The 21,455-nt window shown below is 39.2% G+C and overlaps 1 protein-coding gene across 2 annotated transcripts; it reads right to left on the reverse strand.

Annotated features, from left to right (window-relative positions):
- Positions 1-683: 683 nt before the first annotated feature.
- kif5aa (kinesin family member 5A, a) lies at positions 684-20,836 on the reverse strand. 2 transcript variants are annotated; one of them, XM_067526365.1, is made up of 29 exons: positions 20,217-20,836; positions 16,564-16,651; positions 16,405-16,478; positions 16,217-16,321; positions 15,950-15,998; positions 15,763-15,818; positions 15,576-15,663; positions 11,934-12,058; positions 11,669-11,773; positions 10,942-11,090; positions 10,504-10,652; positions 10,223-10,401; positions 9,866-9,934; positions 9,539-9,745; positions 9,265-9,411; positions 8,969-9,157; positions 8,703-8,820; positions 8,462-8,523; positions 7,988-8,097; positions 7,752-7,853; positions 7,399-7,459; positions 7,189-7,260; positions 6,526-6,630; positions 5,454-5,670; positions 5,141-5,315; positions 4,850-4,929; positions 4,349-4,388; positions 3,941-4,026; positions 684-3,522 (listed from the first exon to the last, which is right to left on the reverse strand). In XM_067526365.1, exons 1-28 carry the CDS (start codon positions 20,343-20,345, stop codon positions 3,948-3,950), a joined length of 3,129 nt encoding a protein of 1,042 aa, XP_067382466.1. In that variant the 5' UTR covers positions 20,346-20,836; the 3' UTR covers positions 684-3,522; positions 3,941-3,947. The 2 variants fall into 2 exon arrangements, with proteins under 2 accessions (XP_067382466.1, XP_067382465.1); XM_067526364.1 differs by having other exon boundaries at positions 8,969-9,175.
- Between the last annotated feature and the right edge of the window lie 619 nt (positions 20,837-21,455).

The raw sequence follows: 21,455 nt of genomic DNA on the forward strand, positions 1-21,455 counted from the left end.
TGCCTCTACTGTTTACATCACTGCTTCCTTTCTCGTGGGAACGATGAAGAGCAACTTATTACAAGGGAACAAAGGAAGAGATTCTTTTAGAAAAGTTTTGCATCTAAACTGTACAATACAGCTGTCAGTGCCTTTAATCGAGAAAATGAATATATTCTTAATCAAGTGGTCATTATTCCTCAGCATAATAATGTTGTGATAGCTCTGTACAGTATAGTTTTGAGCTCCAGTATCTGTGCTGATTCTACATCAACACTCAACTTCCTTTTCCTGTCGAAAATGGCCCATTCAAAACATAGTTAGAAAATTCATTTCCTCTGTAGGTCAGAGGTTGTAATAACAACAGAGAGATTACTGATAGTAGTATGACATTATCATTGACTGGAAAACCTACAGCTGGACTCAAATGGGGTGTATACTAATTTCATTTCTTTTTTCTTTCTTTCTTGTGGGGCATTTCCCTATAAACTCCCTTTGTCCTTTTCCAATTGAACACAGCTGCTTCTTCTCAGAAAAAAATGTGTTGAAAGAGGGTAAACAGCCAGCCAATAAAGCTGTTTATTCATACAAATTTTTATCATTATAATAATTTATTTTTTACTCCTCTAGATAGAGCTAATTTCAGCTGACAGTGAGCGTTTTTTTTTTTCTATTTTTAAAAAACATGATTTCCTCCATCAAGCTTCTTTCTACAAGTTTATTGAACTTTAACTACAACACAATGGTTTACACACAATACAGCATAGTGATGAGTCCATATATACAGAAATTTTGCACTGTGATTTTTCACATACTCATGTTGATGCTACAGTACAGGCATACAGAAATAAATAAAACAAAAATTTCTTTTAACAAAGTTAATGTGTGCCGTTCATCTGCATTTTACTATGTCACGGCACGCTAGTTTACTTACAAGATTAACAATATATAGCACATGTATTTTAGATATGTTGAACTCAAGACAGTGGAATAGCAGGTGACAACATTGCACACGTTCCCCCTCGTTTAAAGTGGTTTATTACATTGAAAACATGATGTTAAATTGGCGCTTTGTTTAAACATGTACATTAGGGCTGACCAGGGTGTGGCTTAGTATTTTTTAAAATTTTGGTTGTTTTGAATGTGCCAGAATGGAGATGTTATACAAATTGCACCAATTCCAAAATTTTGAATCTATGATCCTGTTCTTCTGCTAAGCCTCAGAGTGCACACACTGATCTGATATTTCATCGGCGATCACAAGATTTTAAGTCGATGAGGAAGACAGTGATGGCGGCTGTGGTTGTGAATGGGAAGCCCTGAGATGTTTTTAATGCCAGTATGAATGTAAACCGAGCACTGTTGTCATGAATGAGTCTCTTCAGGATCAGACAACTGGGGAGGATCACACTGTGAATCTGGTTTTTCCAAGGGTTAGGCTAAGAAAGTAATTTTATCTTGTTGAGAACTTGAGAAGAAACACGGGGCAACATTCAAAGTGATTAAAAGTGAGCAGTTGGTTTAAGTTAGCTGCTGTCCGGACAAGCAAGTGGAACTGTCCACAGAGAAGAACTTGAGTATGAGTTGAATGTTTTGTTAAGCAAATTAAACTAAACAATCAAATTAAATACATTGTAAAAGTATAAACATAAATGGAAATCAAATTCTTTTGTCTTTGATTTATTCAAATTAAAGTCATTTGTGATTATTAGAAGGCACATTGAGCTTGCTTACTCATTGGAGTTGGGACTGACAAATTTAGTTTTTTTTACGTTTCATTTAAGAATGACACACTTCTGCTCCGAGCTGACATTGAATTCAGTGATTGAGCTCAATCCAAACAAACCCATCTCTTTATCACCTCTCTCAGGCGTGCTGCTTTCTTCTATCCTGATTGGCTGGTCAGGATTTCTAACAGAAGAATTACTGTACAGCACAATCTGACAACAAGCTACAAGTGTCTGTTTAAAGGGCCCAGGCCTGGTGGCTGCAGGAGGAACTCATTTGCAGACACACTCAAAGCAATGTACTTCTTATGCATATTTTGAAATAATCAATTACTGAATAACATCCATGTAAACTAAAATAAAGCTTAAATGCTACTACACTTCTGTTAGGGTGTTAAAGGTCAATGATGAATCAAGCTCAAAAGGTTTAAAGAAAATATCTATTTGTCCTGCCGTGATTGGGTGATCCCACACTTTTTTTGTCACTCTGCTGCAAAAGGAACTTTTTGCAAACAATTGTTCCACCCAGCTGTGATCCTGATAACAAATGGAGAAGAAAAATGTTGATGAGCAAATGTGCAGTAGGACTAAACTAATGCTCTAAAAAGAACATTTAAATCTACGTACAGCCATTGATGTACTACATTTTCAAGTGGCTAAAATCTAACAACAGCTCTTATTCAACATTTGTAGTTATGATATCTTAGTTTACTGTAACCAGCTCTAGAGGTAGTAATTAACAGATGTTCGCATGTGACAGTGTGGTAGTTTGATTATGAGAAGGCAAGAAACCTCACAATGCGTGGGAGCAATGCAGGGAAGGAGCCACATTAAATGGATGTGGAAAGCATTATCTGAAATGTACAGTGGCATCACACAGCTACAGCATCACAGTATCAAAGCAATTACAAAAGGTTTCCTCTATAAAGACTGCAAGTCTGGGCTGAGTTTCCCTTACAACTTTTGCATCTGATGTCCTGTTAAACTAGAACAAGACCAATATTTTGTGTTGGTCTTTTTTTTCTGCAGTAAAGTCACAACAACCCAAACTTGGACTCAAATTTACTTTAAAATATAAAATCTAACATACTGAGGCCGGGTTTAGGACCAAGGGAAACCAGCTCTCTTTCACCGTGACATCTGTGGAAGTCGATCAGGTGGTTCACTCACAGCATACCAGTCCCCGACTGGATTCATGACACATGCAAAGATTTGAAAGCTAACCCGCTAAGCGACATGCAGTGAGGGTCTTCTGTTACTAGCTGGCATTACACACTATACTCTTATTTACGACAGAGAAAAAAGGTCATGATGGCCTACAGTATGTCATCCACATGATGCCTTAAAAAGATATGTGCAGAGGATGGTGGACACTGTGCATTCACACAAACAGCTGCTGGTCAAAAACCTCTATGGGAGTATACAGCACTATTATTTACAACATGTGTGTACTATCAAATCAGGGATGGAATCAGCCCCACTGCAAATCAATCATCGCAGGAGATAATCAGTATCAGTGAGAACTAATGACAAAACTGATAGGGTGAGAGATCAATGAGGCCCTTAAATGTTGATGCTCTAATTATAATAATGATTTAAAAAAATTGTTTTACTGAATGAACTGGAAGGAACTGAACCCCAAACCGGAGGACGAGCGCGATCACCATAAGAACAGGGGGGACTTCTAGTTTGAAGACTACAGGGCTACAGATCTTCATCATCATCGTAATCAGTGATGCAAAGGAGGGGCAGAGAGACAGGCTGCATGCAGATGGAAGGAAAGGGTCCTTGGTCGGGTACAGTGTTTGGTCATCGTCTGGAGAAAGACAATGAAGAAAAGTCATCATGTGGAGAAACAAAAAAATTTGTTATTTTTATTGATCAGTTTAAAATGTATCTTTACACTAGGGTGATATGCTATGTTTTGCTCCCCTCTCTGGTCAAAAGTGTTAAGCCTGTTTTACTGACTTCACCCATCATCAATGGAAAATTTGGCCAGTTAATCCTCAGTGGCCTAATGTATAAGGCACCGGCCTGCTAAGACAGACAGGGTGGGTTAGAGTCCCATCTAGTGTGAGATTTTTAACTATTGTAATTGTTAATTGTGACGAAACAAAGCCAAACAAGTTTCTACCCCACACCACATCATTTGTGTGGTCCAAGCTCTGCAGTGACAGATGAGAGCTCTGTGTGTGTGTGTGTGTGTGTGTGACTCAGTGCACTCTGTTAGTTACCATGGCATTAACTTGCAGCAGTCTCCTGCTGAATGATGTAGTGCCTGTTTGAATCATCCACTTCGCTGCCACAGTGAACATCACTCCTGTTAATAAAGATGCAGATATTCATCACTTAGCACACAAACAACTACATTATAATTATTCACTATATACTCTATAAGTCCTAGTGGACAGTGAAACAGTTAACCTGAACTTTATTTCCTGAAATTCATAGGCTCCAAAATAATTCACTTTTTCTTTTGTTGCCCGTGCACTAGCAGCAGCAGACCATTTAACTAAGCCCAATAGCTACAATTATTATTTTATATGATTTTGTTTTAGTTGTACTTTGACCTTTATGAGCATGGAAACAAAAAGCAGCTCTCTAGCTCTGTTTGCTCCAGCTCTATTTCCTGCCATCCTCACCTGTTGTCGTTGATGTCTCTTGTTTCACTGCTGCTGTTACCTGTTGGAAACAAATCAGTGGGTTGATTTCACTGACTGACAAACACAAGCAACACTTTACTCCCTTACTAACACTAACAACTATAATTTGATTGACAAATTATATTATTGATTGCTAAAATAATACATAGTGTAGTTAAAATGAATGAGGTAGCCAAAACTTTAGGACTGCCTCTTCTGATAATGCACTCCAGTATGACTCCACTAACCACTTCCACCTCAATAAACACATTATTACCTTTCTGACAGTTTCAACCTAAAAACTGAGAAATTATAACCTTGTTAAAGTAGAATTCATGGCAGAGCCACTGTGTTTGATTGGATTAAATTGCACAGGTGGTCATAAAGTTATGCCTGATCAGTGTATGTGCACAGATGCATACACATTCACCTATGTGTGTATACATTTGCACTGTGTCTACACTGTGTAATGTACAGTATGTGCTTTTGTACTCTACTTACCATTGTCAATGTTCAGTGGGTAGGACTCCAGTGTGTCTCCATTATATCTGTCTGCTCTGTAACCAAGTGCTGTGGAAACTCTGTAAAAACACATGCAAAATAGAAATCAGTCTAACATCACAGAAGGATTTGATGCTACAAGCTGTTAGAAAAATCAAACATCAGATTCATATTCTACAACTGATGCCTGTGCTTTCCTTGCTGTGCAGACTCAGTCTGAACTTGATAATCAGTCAATAAGGAGTACAGACCTGACTTTTGTACCTTGTGGATGAAATTATTCAAACTTACGTGTTGCTCTTTACAGAGTTGGGTTTACTGTTGTCACTGGTGAAGCTCTGCTCTGCCATGTTGCTCTGGAAGAGGGCGTTGCTGTAAGTATTTGCGTGTTCAGTGGCACGGATGTAGGCGTAGAATGGGTTTGTGGGAGAGCAAACTGGGAGCTGTTTGGGTCTCACTGGTTTGGCTGGTGGGATGATAAATCATGTGAGATGGTGTGTCACTGTAGTATTAAAAACTAAATAGGTGAAATAAAATTTAAGCAGCTGACAAAAGTCAACACTAACAAAAGTCTCAATTAAATAATTAGGCTTGAGTGCAGTACCAATCTGTGCTGCATGGGGGCGCCTCATGGCGTTCTTTGCCTTCATGGCATCTTTGATGCGGTCAACCTCCTGCTGGTAGCGGCGGCGGTCCATCATGGCACCCTCCTTGGCATCCCTCAGTGCAGTCTCCAGGGCCTTAACTCTCTCAGCAGTAGACCTAAGACGTTTCTCCAACTTTGGAAGCTCACAACGCAGATCTGCATTGTCACGAACCAACTGGGGAAAAGAAGAATGTAAAAGAGTGGAGACAGATTGAATTCAGACAACACCCCCAAACTGCTCAAAATAACAACCACAATCACCTGGGCTCTGTTCTTTGGATGTAAATAACTAAATAAACCAGATTAGATTTTTAGGATTTTACAGGAATCGGAGCCATAAGAGGTGAAACCTACAGTATGAGTGCAGAAGATGGACATTCAAATGGATCATGACTAAGACTTTAGGGTAAATTCAACATGAACTCATTTTCAAACACGAATAGCTCACGTTGGTTTTCTGATCAGTGTGTTATAACTTTACAGGGTATTGAGCAGTAACTTTGTTTGTTTAATTAACATAACTTAATATTTTATATTATTTCTATATTATTATCCCACATTTCATGTTAAATACCATAAAAAGTATGTAAACTAAATAAAAAATTAATACACATGGTGAAAATATATACTGTATGGCATTTACCTGAACATGAAATGAGAATTTCTTATTTGAACACATTAAATGTTAAACTTAAAAACTTACTTTGCTACAAAACTGTATAATTTAAGCTGCTTTTTGTGAGATTTTGGTAAGGTTTCATATTAACAGCCGGTTTATGATTATCATTTAAATATTTCCTGCATTTTTAGTTTAACTAAACTCAGCATTCATGCACCAGCAGCACATTTATTAATAACTAATTGTTTAACAGTGATCAAATTGTGTAACAATTGGAAACACTGCAGAGCACAACATAGAGCACAATGACACTGGAAGCAACATGTAGGGCCCTGACTTAATACAATAATTTATTTCAATCCATTTCAGTCTCATTGCCCATTGTGCTTACTCTCTCATTCTCTTTCTTACCTGTTTGTGAACCTTTGTAAGTTGGTCCAGGTTATTCTCAAGAAAGGAAATCTTCTGCTTCTGGGTGCAAGACCCCCCGCTATCATCAGGCTCCATTTCGGAACTCTGCAAAGAGGACGACAAAGAGAAAAGATAAATTATAATAAATAAATTAAGTAGAAGGCAAGATAGTTACAGTATACTGCTCTACTGGCAAAAAGTACTAAGGGCAGACCAATGTTTTGATTAGTAATTCACTGATTTTCTGTGTAAACTGCTTAGTCTAAGTCTGGCTTCAAAATATTAAAATATACCAATATATTCCACATTACTGAGATTGAAAACATTGAAAACATTAAAGATCCTTGAATTTTAAGCTTCTATCAGCCACTCAAAACACCTACTCGATGTAGGGCAGCATTAAGATATAACTTTTTTGTCAACAATTGGTAGAAACAAAGACATGAAAAGTGTTATTCATTCAGTGTTTTGCATGGGAAAATATTCCCTTTGTGCTGGAACTTTAATCCGATAGTTAACACAAAAAGTAAATCTCTTATGTCATATTAAAAGTCATCAAAGGTTTAATGCAATTAGTGAAATGTTTTTTATTAGGGGTATATTAGATTCCCCTTTAAACTCCCCTTAAACAGCTTGTTTCACTGTCTTCTTTCAGCTGCTTACTTTTTTAACCCGCGACGTGAGGTCTTGAACGAACAGCTTGCGCAGGTTGTGGAGGGTCTGGAGTTCGCGGGCCTGAAAGACAGACAGAAGGAGAGGAGGTAAAAAAAACCTAAAAAGTAGAGCAGAATAAGATAAGAAAAACTCTACATTATGAGGAAAGTGAGGGCACCATAGATACTGTACATAGATAATAGAGTAGATTTTACTCACGACAGTCTCCTCCAGACCCTTCAAGTCCTGTTTAGTCTGTTCATGACGCTCATGCAGGAATCTGACAGAAATTGCAATAGCATGAAAATGACAACATTTCTGTGTACTTCAGGAAACAGTAATACTGATATGTTGCTGGAGGGTGAGTAGTGAAGTGAAGTTTAGGAGGAAGTGAATGGAATTGGTTCCTTTACCCCTCAACATAAAAACATCAACAACCCTATGCTGACACTTATTTTCTGCTTAGTCAAATGTAATTTTCAGCCCATACTGTCACGTTTTGTGATTTGAGAACTTTTTTTCAACCACACTAAGTATTTGAGTATGAGAACCTGAACCTTTCCAACACTTACGAGAGCTCCTCGAGGCGCTCGCTCTTAGTGCTGTCCTGACTCTTCAGACGTTCAAAGTCAGCGCGAACCTGAGCAAGCTCCAGCTCCAACTTGGAGTTACGACTGTAGGTTTGAAACGACCACACACATAGTCAGGAGAAAGAAGAAAAAAGAAAAAATAGTATTTTATAGATGATAGAAATAAGCACATGTATTTGTGGATAAAAAGTCCAAATTGACTCAGTGGAGTCACTGACTCAGTGAGTTCATCAATGATCCTTTGCTTCTCATTGATCTCATCCCGCAGGCGGGCCAGCTGCTTGTGATGGAGGCCGCGGTGAGACTCCACCTGCTGGCGAAGAGATTTCTGTAAATGACAAGAACAAATGCACACTGTGCCCAAAAGTTGCCAGTTTTTAGAGGAAAGTACATTAAAAATCCATCCACACACTCTGTTTTAGATTAGCCAAGAGAATTTAAAGAGACAATTTGTTCTGTCAGACGAATGAAGGCACTTATTCATGTAGCCACAAACAGGAGGAGATTAAACAGAAATGAGTATGGGTAGATTTGTGGAATGAAGCCCACTTGGCACAGGCTCAGAGCCCTGAGAATTCAGGGGCTCCATGAGCTTTTGAACGTACTGTACATATTTCTTGTATTACTTGAGCAAACAAGAAGTACAGTGGATTCTACGCTAAGAATCCCCACAAGGCTTGTTAGGTTCTTACCTTCACATTTGCATCCTCAGTCTCACCCTTTTCTCCATCTTTCCCCTCAAGCAGAGAATTATCTGAAAGACAGAATAAAAGAAAGGTGAATATTGGTAGAACGTCTGTTAAAAAGAATAAAGCAAGGTAGAGAAACTATCCCCTTTCCTTTTTAGCATGTTCATTCTGTGATTGTGGTAACATATTTGTGACAGTATTTTACTCTCTGTGTATATGTATGTGTGTGAGCTGTGCATGTTACCCTGCTCCTGCAGCTTGGCCAGCTCTTCGCTCAGGGAGTCGTGACTCTCCTCCAGTTGCCTCTTCTTCTGCTCCACACTCTGCATGTACTCCGTCAGAGAGCGGATCTTAGCCTCATGCTGAACAAACCCAAACAAAACCCAAACATGACCATCCATAATAAATGACTCCAATTTATTGTTTAACAGTTCTTGTGCTCCATTGTTCAGTTCTTTTAAATATCAAAATATCTCCCTTCATGAACTTCCTTACTTCTCTATCCCTTACCTGAGAGATGAGGAGCTGGCAGGAGGAGAGCTCTCTGCCGGTCTCCTCCATCTTACGGTGGCACTCGAGCTGCATATTCTCCAGCTGGCGGCAGCGCTTCACCATGCTCTTCACCTCTGACTTGATCTTGCTAATGTAAAGGCGAGCCACTGTGAACTCCTCTTCAATTGCACCACTGATCTCCACCGGCTGGACCCACGTGAAAAACTACGATGATTATTTCTTCCACATTTGTTTGCAACACAACAGGAAAGACAATATTACCATCATCAAACTATTACCATCATCAAACTCACCAGCTTGATCTCCCCGTTGCCCACAATGGTACTGAACTCACTGAGGTCCCTCATCAGACCATTGAGAACGTCAGCAATGCGTTTCCTCTGCTGACCGCTCACTTCCTGCATACGAGACAGTTCTGCCTCCAGCTCCATCAGACTGGCCTGTAAAAAAGAGAGGACACGAGAGTGTGTAATAGAAAAAACAAGTGTCTGTTCTTCTTCTGCTCCACCTCCTGCCTATGATTTTGCCTCTGTCACTCTATACGTCCCCATTCCTCTTAAAACGCACCATTTTCTGGGAGAGCTGGTCGGCCAGCAGCTGGTTCTGCAGCCCTTTTTCCTCCACCTCCTGACTCTTCTGATCATAGTTGATGGCCAGCTCCTCCAGAGCCTGCAGCACCTCCTTCACCTCAGCTTTGGCGCAGTCACTCTCCACCTGCAGTCTGCCAAGCTCAGCCTGAACCTTGTCCCCGTCACCGCGGGAGGATGCCAATAGCTGGATGAAGAGAAATGTACAGTAGGTTTTGTCAGAAGGAAGGAGAAAGATGGAGAACAGTCTTGAATGTTTGAGAACTATAGAGGCTGCTTTTGTGCATGTTTAAGTTTGTGGACAGACCTCATCCTGGTCTAACATCTGCTGCTTCAGTTTCTCCACCAACTGGCACTGCAGGTTTATCTCATCATCCTGAATAAACACAAGATAAACACCAACATTACATAACTTGCACTTTGTGGCAAAACATTTTAAAGACTGTGTAAATTTTTTCTTTGGTAAATGCATATTTAAATTTCAGTGTATAAGATGTTGTGTCTTTCTCACAAAAGTATCTTTGAATAAAACAATATGAATATATACAAGACCTAGACTTACACTATGCTACAAATGTATAATTTTAGTTGGACTGAAGTATAGAGTTTTGTAGGCAAAAGTTGATTCTAGTTTCTACAGATGATCAGGTTTGTGTGTTTGAACCTTGTCATCCAGCTGCTTGTACAGCTTGCGGATCTCCTCTTCATACTTCTGACGTTCCTCCTCAGAAATACGGACCACAATGGAGGAGGTGTCATTATCCAAAATGGGGCGCTCCTCCACTGACTCAAAACGGGTCACCATGTCCGACGTGGTCTGCTCGGTCTCGGGCACGTCCTCTCCTGAGGGGAGGCATAAAGAGATAAATGGTCAAAAACAGATGTATGAGAATAACACTGCTTTGTGTACTAACTGGCACAGAAGAAATGTTTGTTGGGATTTACCATTTCTCCAGCGGTTGAGCTCGGTCTCCAGCTTCTGGATGGTGTCCTTCAGGGTCTTGTTTTTCTCCTTCTCTTTCTCGTATTTCCTCTTCCACTGTTCTGCCGTCAGCTCCAGGTTGATGGAGGCAGTGTTTCTGATGGTCTTAGCACTGTGACAGATACATATGTTTAATTAACATGTCTACTGGATGGTCAAGTCTAAAGGAAGATTTGAATATTAGGTAAAGGTGTTTTTAGGTGTTTTTTATAATAAATAGGACATTTTAGATTGTTAGTGAGCCAAGCCAAAATAGGTCACTGTCTTGTTTTTAAAAGATAAATATAATCAGCTTGTCTCTGCATGTAAAAAAGCAGCAAACATATTGTTTTTTCCCTGCTCTATGTGGAGGTAAAAGCTCTTCTTTCAAAGAACTCTTGATTGCATAAACACGTCTTTACCGCTGTCCAAACATCAGAGTCGACTTAGTCTCAGCATCGTTGTAACTGGAGGGAGAGCAGCAGATGAACATGGTGGTGCGACAGTTCCCACCCAGGGAGTCCTGCAGGATGCGGGTCATTTTGCTGTCCCGATACGGCACGTGACTTTTCTGCAGGACAGGGGACAGAAGAGAGAAAGACGGGGTAATGATGTAAAGCAAAGCAGAGGACAAGATGATACAGAAAGTGACAAGATAAGAAAGGAAAATGATTAGAGGAATGGAAGGTGGAAAAAAATATAGAAAAGACAGAGAAAAGGAAAAGAATCAAGCCATTCGGTAAGAAAAAAGTAGGTCATTAAGCAAAAATTCCAATTCCTCTCAATCTCTCCATTTTGTATTTTAACAAACTGATATCAAACGTGGCATTTTTTTTTTCTGAGCCTCATCCAGCAAACACAGATTTGGCTTTTGGTTGTCAAGCCTGTTGAGTTGGCAGTAAGAAAAGGAGAATGGTATTGGGCAGGATGCATTTCATTAACAAGTCAACAGGGGTGACAGGGAGCTACAGTAGATGAGTGTTAGAAATGCAGAAGGTTTTTTTTCTAAGTATATGCAGAAGAAATATATCAATTACTTTACAACAGCTCTTTACATATCATGCCAGTCTGTTCAACTGTAAATTTACACCTATGGTTTAATAAGAGTCGCATGGTCTCAATTGTTAAAAAGGGAACAAAAGTTCTCACCGTGCCCTCAGCCAAGGCAGAAATGACATTTCCCAGGGCAGAAAGAGACTTGTTGATGTTTTTAGCTTCATCCAGAACAGCTCCTGCCGCTCCAGTCTTACTGACCTGGAACAAAAAAGAAGGCAAAAAGAGTTTAGGTCAAACAAGAGTGACGCACCACTGAAGAAAAACAGAAACAGAGACGAACATCATACAAAATAGAACATTATAATATTTATTTAAAGCAGAAGAATAAATAAACCTTTCCCCGCAAGCTTACTCCTACCTTTTCACTGCCAGCCAGATCAACCAAATAGAGTTTTCCACAAAGTTTCTGCTCAGTCTCCACATGCTCCTGCTTGATGTTGATCAAGAAGATGCTGTGGCTGCGAGAGCTGTGCTCATTCATGTCTGCAGAAAAACAGTATTAACACAATCAAGGGGGTGGAAGAGAATTTTTACTTAGTACAGATGAGTATGAACAGAGATTGGTTAGAAGTCTGGATTTTTATACTAAGCTTCTGCTAAATTCACACTTATTCTGAAACGAAAAAGATTAATGTGAATGTTTTTATTTATGTGCCTTTGAAGTCTTCCACATTTTTCATGAATTATTGTAGCGGGATTATGTCAGATAACATCAGCATGGATCTGACTCTCTTCATCAGACCTCCTCATAGACAGAAAGTTCAGGTTTCTCTGCAGATGATATCTGGGGGTATTATAGTTCGGTACCTGCAGAGTGTCGCCCCATTAGGCTGCTATCAGCACTCCATTCTGCAGCACCATGAGTCAGCAGGCATCAACAGGAAACAGAGCAGACTGTGCTGCTGGAGAACACACCTTTCGGCAAATCCAATCCACTGCTGTGTACATTTATTTTACTTCAGGGGCTGGATTGTTGCAAGATTCAAGGTATTTGCATTGAGAACCTTTATATTATTAAAGGGATATTGTGTGTATTTAATTTTATTTATAGAGGAATTGGTATGGGCATCTAATCATGTGTACTGTAACATTATCTTTTTGATAAAAGACCCATAAAACGAAAGCCCACAGATTCCTGTACTTCAAACTAGTGATGGGAGTTCCGGTTCTTTTAGGTCCCAAATAGCTCTTAATTTAGTATCACTTGGAGCCTTGTACTTTAGTCTAATTTAGCAATGATGGTTTGTGTGTTGGTAAGCAATTTGTATTCAGTGTTTTCATAAAAGCCCTATTTTTATGTTTTTTGTTTTCATTACAAAAAAAACAGTTAATATTTAAATGAACAACTGAAGACAGAGCCACAGCAAACAAATCAAATAAATAAAGGCCAAATTCCTAACATAACATATCTGCCTCCCTTCCTTCTTTCACATAATGATATGATCCTAGTCTTTCCTCGCATGTGATTGGCCGCATGGTTGACCATCAAAATAAAGTCCCGCCCTGGTCTGCATGGATTTTCAGCAGAGCTAAGCGGCTGAGGATTCGCCTTTCCCTGATGGGAGTCGGCTCTTCTTGTTCGCTGCACAGAATCGGCTCTTAGATCCAGCTTGCAAACAAGACATCACTACTTTAAACTCTATATTCATTCATTATACAAGCTATTAAGATATTGACAATATTTACAGATAAGGACTCTTCAGCCTGACACAAGCTGCAGCTCAGTGTGAAGTGTTTGGTGAGACAGTGTTTAATTAGCCTATCTGATGTCACTGCTCAGGTTAATTTATGACAGCCATAATGTTTTACAAGTTGCCACATAATGCAGAATTCTTACAACCAAATGTGATTTATTCTAATTCTAATGAGAAAAACTATCTTGCTTGTTAAAATCTGAATTATCTGAAAACCTGTTGTGTTTTTTAAATAATGCCTTATCAACAAACAAATTAATAATTCGGTCCTGCCTCTCCACTTTGAGAAGCTGCATGTCAAACAACTTCCTGTTCCTGAATTCAGATCAAACGAGATCCTGGTCATCAACTTCTGATGACAAAACAAAATCTTAAATGGACATGCTCCTTCATACTTGTCTTCTTCTTTCCACTCCACCACACCTCTTCAGCCCTTTTTCAAACTCTCCATTGCTCTGAACCATTGACCCTAAGTACTTAAAGTCCTGCCACTTCTTCACCTCTGCTCCCTGTAACCTCCCTTGTTCTTAAAAATAGGCACCAGTACACTTCCATTCCTTAAGCATCCCCTCACTCTCCAAGATCTTGTTAAAGAAACTAGTCAGAAACTCTACTTCCACCTCTCCACAGGTATGTCATCAGGACCAACTGCCTTTCCACTCTTCATCCTCTTCAACATCCTCCTCACTTCACTCTTAGTAATGTTTTCTACTTCCTGCTCCACACCAGTCACCTCTTCTACTCTTCGTTCCCTTTCATTTTTCTCATTCATCAACTCTTCAAAGATCTCTTTCCATCTTCCCATCACACTCCTGGCACCTGTCAATACATTCCAATCCATCCTTATCTTTAATCACCCTATGTTGCTGCACATCCTTCCCATCTCTATCTCTCTGTCTTGATCCAATAAGACTCCTTGTCCAATTTCCTCTTTCCCGATGACACCCCGGGTACCCTCCTACCTGACTCCTCTCCTCCCTTAAAACTTAACAGCATTCTTCCTTTTTTCCTTTATACTTGTCTCATCTCCTTAAACGTTATATTCCATCCATCATATGCTCTTTGCTCACAGAGTGCTGGACTCTGCACCGACTGTCCACCAAGTTAAAAAGATGCCAGTTATTAGCACTATAACATACTATAGGTCAATCAGTGCATCCCTAATCTATGCCTTGGCCTGGTCAGTGAAATGTTTTTAAATCTTTTTGAATAAGTAGGCACATAGCTGTAGTTCTTCACCACAAATTAGTTTTTCTGCACAAAGTGCAGAAAAAAGACTAAAATCAAATGATTTGTTAAAATGTCATGCCATGCCATGAAAGTTTTTTGTGAGGGTGAGCCAAAGCAGTGAGCACTGAGGTACCAAATTCATCAACTCTGAAAAAAAGGGTGACTGTACAGGTCTAGATTTATTGCAGCGTAGCAGGGCTGGTGTTTTGTGGAGAACACAATCCCAAAGCTCATCAGCTCTGGCTCTTTTTACTTCAGTTGACTTCAGCCCTGTGAGTCAGCACTGGACTCCACCACAGAAATAATAAATGGATATACTGTACTCAGGGTAGTGTCTCTATTGTGTTTATGTCTGCGCTGTAATACAAGATCTATCAGAATTTATTCTTATTTTGATAAACGAATCTTGTCAGTGTCACTTATATTTTAGGATATGTATATGTGTTTTACACACTATGGACATTTTATAATAAAGCTAAAACATAGCTCTGATCTCTAAACCAACAATGTTGGAGCCATTAGTCAGACATTATTACTGGACCGCAGAGGAGTGAGTCAGCAGCATGGAGGGCAAAACAAAGTGCAGGAATTACAGTACATAGACCTTTGTGGTTTTGTAACATTAATTAAAGCTAATCACACTGTCGCCAGTTTAAACAGCTGGTTTCTGTATCTGTGCAGTAATTATTCATAGAAGTTACTAAGAAAATTGCTCTGAACAGATATGTGGTTTTGATTTTTTACCCCAAATTCACTGCTGCCAATGACACTGAACTTCTTGTGACGTGAGCTTATTTCTTTTTAAGAGAATGAATGAACCGTATATGTTATACACAAAGATTAAAAAACATTCTACATGAACTCTGTCATGTAGTCTGTCAGTTCTGTCAGTTTGCGCATTAGTAACAAGTTGTGAGTATGACTGCTGGCACCAGCAAGAATCAAATATTTCACTGTGCACAGTAGTTTTTTGTGTTGTAACAATTAGATTTCTGTTGTGAATTGTAATAGTAATGTATTGATGTATTGGTGTGCATCGTGTGGTACAATATCAGTGGTCAAAAATAAAGACTCACTGGTCACAGCAACATGCCGGTTAGCTTTGCCCTCATCGATCACATCCATAACCTCATCAGGGCTGGAGACAAAACGCTCAGTGCATCCCTGAGGAGAGGGGAGGAAAGGAGAGGAAAAAGGAATATGAGACAGTCTTAACATTGATCCTGGATACATAGAAACCTATAAAGCACCTCTTTTACAAACCTTGACAAATGGCACCCTATTCTTATCTTCATGGACAGACAAGTTGGTCTTCGTCACTGAAGAAACAGAAACTTAAAATGATAAATGTATTCTCAGTGATTACACTGATGCTACATTAGATTCATCATCAGAATTAGAAAACTAAAATACTCTTAGCAGGTGATTCAGCGAGTTTTTCAACACTAACCATCCAGCAGGTCACGGATTTTGTCCATGTAGATTTCAAAGTAGGAAACCTGTTGAGGAACAAAGAAAATGATGGCGCTTGAGCTCATACTGAGCTTAACCAACCAATGAAAACGTCTCTTCAAGAACACAAGTCTTTTATTTGCAGACAAGCTGCACAGATTTTTGTGAGAAGAAAAGGATAAGGATAATAAGAGAGTATCCTATATCATACAGCATAAGCACACACAGCACCATCAGACATTAACTAATCTGACTCGTCAATTACCTTGATGTGGAATTCAAGGTTTTCATCCATGGCAAAAATGTGATTGAAAATATCCTCTGCGATGCGAGGAATGATGCCCATCTGGTGCGGGTCGTGCAGTTTGCCCTGCAACAGGAAGTCATTTAATTATTGCTATTTAAACTTAAAGCATTTATCTACATGTGATTTGTTGAATAAAAAAAGTGTACCTCCATCGTGTGAGTCTTCCCGGAGGAGGTTTGTCCATATGCAAAGATAGTGCCATTGTACCCACACAGCACATCTATGAGTACAAACAAACAACAAATGAGAACACAACACATGCGGTTTTCATTTTAAACATTTTAAATGCAGTTACTCATTAATACCCTTGACAATCTGCTTGGCACAGGTATTGTACACCTGCTCCTGGGTAGTGTTGGTTGGAAAAACTCGATCAAACACATACGACTTCCCCTGTGAAGACCAAGAAAAGCAAAAAACAATTAAAAACAGGTTTAAAAGAAAAAAAATTGTTCATCTTAAAATTGTGATCAGATTCCCATAACAGTGATCTTTGATGATCTTCTACAGCACTTATGTTTAGCTTAGAATTGCCACAAAAATGAAATGGCATTACAAATGTCATACAGGTACAACTTGGATACAATAAAGTATCAAAAGCGACATAACACAAAATCTGTAAAAAAAACAAAAACACACAAACAAACATTTCCCCACACTGCAATTTATTTTTCAAGAGCTGGTCATCTTTATAAGCTTTGGGAAATCATGTCAGTTCTGCTAGTGGGTGAATGACAGACTGAAGTATTGAAATTGAATGACTCATTTACCATAAACCCAACCAAGAAAAGAACATGAATCAGATATGCAATTCTCTAAATGATTCAAAGATAAACCTTTAAATCCCTTGCAGGAGAACACACATTTCTTTTGGTTGAAGGGTTTTTTTTTCAAATAATTTGCCTTAAGTCAAGAACACATTTAGGTAAGATGAGATGAATACTGCTTTTGTGAGCTACAAAACAGGCTGGATTTTAATACAAGTGAAAATGTAATGATCCCAAAGTTGACTGACAATTTAAGTCACATGTAATTTATCCACTCAAAAAATACAACTTTGTTGATTTGAGATATTTAAAAAAAGAAACCTGTTCCATCCCAGGTATGGGTATGAAAATATCGCAGTGATTTGCCATTTTAATGGATAGTTTGTAAAATATTGCTCGTCTTTTCTACTAGAAAAAGTCTGAAAGATGGTCCGAGCCATATTTAAGTCCACATCCTAGCAACTTCAGATGATAGCACAAACGGACCAAAGTCATATGAAAGACAGAGAGACAAAAGCCTTTAAACAATAGCCATGCATCAGTATAGCACCAGTTTCTCTGTGGTTATGTTGTTAGTATTTAGATTTAGTCTTTTGGCAGATGCTTTTCTCCAAAGCCACTCACAAGTAAGGAGCACACACAGACAAGGGCTTCAAAAGAACAGCAATCAAACCACCGACCCTGCAGCTGGTGGACAACCTGCTCAACCCAATGATCCACAGCTACACAGCTTCCATTTTCTACCTACAGCTCCCATGAGTCTTTGGTGCTGAATCAAGAATGATGAAATATTGTTTCCTTGCTATTTCTTCATATTAAATTTCCTCTTATTAGCTTTCAGCAAACAGTGCAGTAGATTGGTAGTTACCTGTTGACCTATAATATGAGCAAAAAACTGAAAAACTGAAAATACACTGATGCACATATGCTACCTAAATTATTAGCAATGTTGTGTGTTGCTCTAATTTCTTCAGGAGGAATTTACTGCAGGATCAGTAGAAAGAGAATCAGTGCTTACATAGTATCAAATTAAAAATACATGCTAATTAAACTATCACTGATTGCATGCCATCATATTCATAGAGCAGATACATTTTTGAGTTTTGTTTGTTTTATTTTGCACCCTTTCTTAACATTTTTGGGGTAAACCTCCAGGAATTTGTCATCTAAATTGTTTATCATTGCCACAGTATGACACACTGATGAGTGACTCACAGAGCCTGCTGCATAAAGCCGGCTATCAAACCCCTGAATGTCACTGCCCCATCTGATAAAGAGGCAACAATGCAACACAATAATGTGAGTGGCCAGAACATGGACCGTATCAAATGTCATTAACAAATTGACTCATCAGCAGACGGCTCCCATGACAGACTGATTGAACAGAGAGAAGCATTCAATCTCAGGACCAGGGAGGAGTAGAGAACGCACATAAAGAGACGTAAACTGTAAGATGGATGAGGGAAGTAGAGATGAAGGGGGAGGAGGACAAAAGAGAGACATAAACAAAACGATGTGGAAAAAACTGAGACATAAAGACAAATGGAGCCAGACAGAAGAGAAAGCAGGTCAGTTAGTAAATGCTTGAAACCACAGGGTGATTATTGATCTTCTCTGTAGGCAATTAGAGGGATCAGTTTCTAACACTACTGTCCAGTGTTGTGGAGGAGAGAGGAAGGTCAGATGGAGATGTTTACACTATCACTGGAGGAAGTTTCAGCATTATTTTTCCCCTTTGTACACTACATTGGTCAACCTGAGGAGTTAATTATTCCTCTCTGTTAGTATACCACAAACTCTATTTTTATGTTTGCTTTAATCTTCTTCACAAATGACATACCTGGCCAAAAATAAAAATGTGAAGAGGGACAAATATATGACCAAAAATTACATACAAAAGTAAATAAATGATTATACAATCGCATTAGTTTTGGCTTCCAGGTTAATTCAACTGAATTTTCAAATGTAAAACTAAACCGCATACCAATTCCCAAGTCACACATCAAAACGTACATGAACAAGCTCTGTAAATTGATAATCTCAGATTGGTAACTTTAACATTTTTTCAATAAAAATAAATTTATTTAATTCAATGTCTAAGCTCCAGTTGATCTTTTACGGTGAAATATCTTCAAAAACTGCCATAAATGATGTTATGTACAGGGTTGCAGACTTCATTTACTGGGCTTATGCATTTTAACAAAGTTCGATGTTTTTTGCTTTCTCATGTTGCAATCATAAACACATTCGCACTGACAGAACACAATAAACAGCATAAAATAAGTTCAAATGCAAGTTAAAAACATAGTAACTAAATAATAAAGAGAAACAATAGAAAATGAATAGGATCTTGTCTCAGAGATGGTGGAATAGGAGGAATAGTATGATAACTACGGCCAAGAACAAGAGCAGTCATATCAGGTGAAGTTAGAACAACAATCAGTGATCTTGTTTTGGCCTTAATCTTAGTGACCTTCATAATCAGGACATTTAGACATTTAGTGTTACACCTCAATGTAACAGTAAGTAAAAGTGCACAAAAGGATGTCACAGTGCATTGCTTATCTGTATTCTAGACAGGGGACAAGATAAAACGTTTTAGAGGAAACGTGTCAATGTAATATTACAGCATAAAGACCTGACATCTATTTTTAGCTTGGGGGGACGGACATGGGAAGTCCCGGACCAATGAATGATTTACATTGTTTACTGTAAATATAAATAAACAAATTACAGTTCATCAATGTATCTCTTTTTGTTAGTTTTCTAGTATACACAAAATTAAATATGGGTCTTCATGAATTCAAAAATGCAAAATGAGTAGATTTTTTTTGCCCTGCTATATTACAGAAGTGTTTTGCATTCTTACGTGTAATGACTGCTATGTAGTGTTTATGCATTTCCTTTTTGAGTCAACTGTTTAGTTTGGCCTGACAAGTCAAGAGTTCTGTGAATGTAGGTTTAAGTTTGTTTATTCTGTTTACTGTTTGTTAGAAAAGGAGAGGACATTTCAGCAAATGCATTTTATTAATTCTGAAAAACTCTAACATAAAGAGATCTGGGTGGGGTACCTCAGTGCTGCACTAATTATCATTTTGTTTCTGTCGGTCCACAACCCAAACAGATGGGCTAAGCTGGTGACTTATTGATGAAGGGCCTGCCTGCACAATAAAGCGCCTCCCTGTACTTACCCCGACGACGACAGTGTCGTCTCCTTGGAATTTGGGGAAAAATTGGTCCCCTCGTAAAATCTCCGCCTGGTTGAGAGGACGAAAGCGACACAGCACTTTTATGTTGCACTCTGCTGGGACATCGGCCATTGCGCAAATTCACAGAGGAGGTAGGATGCTGCTGATGCTGGGAGGAAGGATGCTGCTGAGGATGGAGGCGATCAGACGCTGATCGGGGCCTAACGCAAGCGTCAAAATAAACGGCGAGGAAACGCTAACAGACTTCTACCTTCTTTCTCGACACGATGGTCACTGTGGTCGAGTTTTTTCCCGACAAGCTGAGGGAAGCTGCAGTTTATTTATGCGCAGTCGGACGGCGTTTCCGTGTCGCAGTGGGGACGACAGGCTAAATTAGGTGTAAACCGCAAACGATGCCCTACATCATTAAAAACAAAACACTGATGTTGCGCGGTTTCTCCTCCTGGTTGTTTTGACGTCGTCTTACTCTCTTGTGTGTATTTTCTTTTCTTGTCTGGGTGCGGCGGTGGATGTGCGCCTGGCCGGTTGAAGGTGAGATGGTGCTGGAGAAGGGCAGTGAGGTAAAGCTGCTGATGCTCGGCCTGCTTTCGTCGCCACAGCGCTCCCTGTCGGCCGGTCAAATAAGGGCGTGGTCTGCATCCGTCTCTTTCAATTGGTACCCATCATACCCTCAGCATCCTCACATGGAGGCGGAAACCAAAGACCCAACCTGCAGCGTCACATCCGCACGACAATTTCACTAGATCCTGTAAAGCAGGTGCACTGTTGCAGTGACTAATCATCACAGCTGGCCCCCTCCCAAAGCCTGACTGTTTTATGCAATGAGTAAGTTACACCTTTAAAGAGTATTACGGTGAGGAATCAGCACGTCACAACTGAAAACACAATTACCATGTTTGTTAACAAAAGACAATAACATAAATTTTAATGAAATAAAATGGGGGAAAAAAAGAGGAAAAGAAAGTTCATACTGAAAATGTTTATAAATGCCTGTACTATGAATGATTCATTGGCCTATAGTTTTCCATTGTCATTTCAAAAGCAGAAAAAAAAATATATAAATGCAATCCAGAATCTCCGACCTCTAATTGGTCATCTAGGCCGCCTCTCAGCGATGACAGATCTCTTGGTATTTGTTGCAAAATCCAATTTTCAACGTCTTGTAAAGGCAAGTTGAAATAAATACATTGCATAGCTGCTCGCATCCCTCTGAACAGAAAT

Source organism: Channa argus, chromosome 13 (assembly GCF_033026475.1).
Source record: "Channa argus isolate prfri chromosome 13, Channa argus male v1.0, whole genome shotgun sequence".
In the NCBI taxonomy this organism is placed as follows: domain Eukaryota; kingdom Metazoa; phylum Chordata; class Actinopteri; order Anabantiformes; family Channidae; genus Channa; species Channa argus.

Excerpts from the sequence above, each read along its gene's own strand:
- kif5aa (XM_067526364.1), bottom strand. The coding sequence starts at position 20,345 with ATGGCCGATGTCCCAGCAGAGTGCAACATAAAAGTGCTGTGTCGCTTT. Across the intron at positions 8,821-8,968 it reads GCCAGCTCCTCATCTCTCAG|CATGAGGCTAAGATCCGCTC; the intron begins GTAAGGGATAGA and ends GGGTTTGTTCAG. Across the intron at positions 7,460-7,751 it reads GAGCGCCTCGAGGAGCTCTC|ATTCCTGCATGAGCGTCATG; the intron begins GTAAGTGTTGGA and ends AATTTCTGTCAG.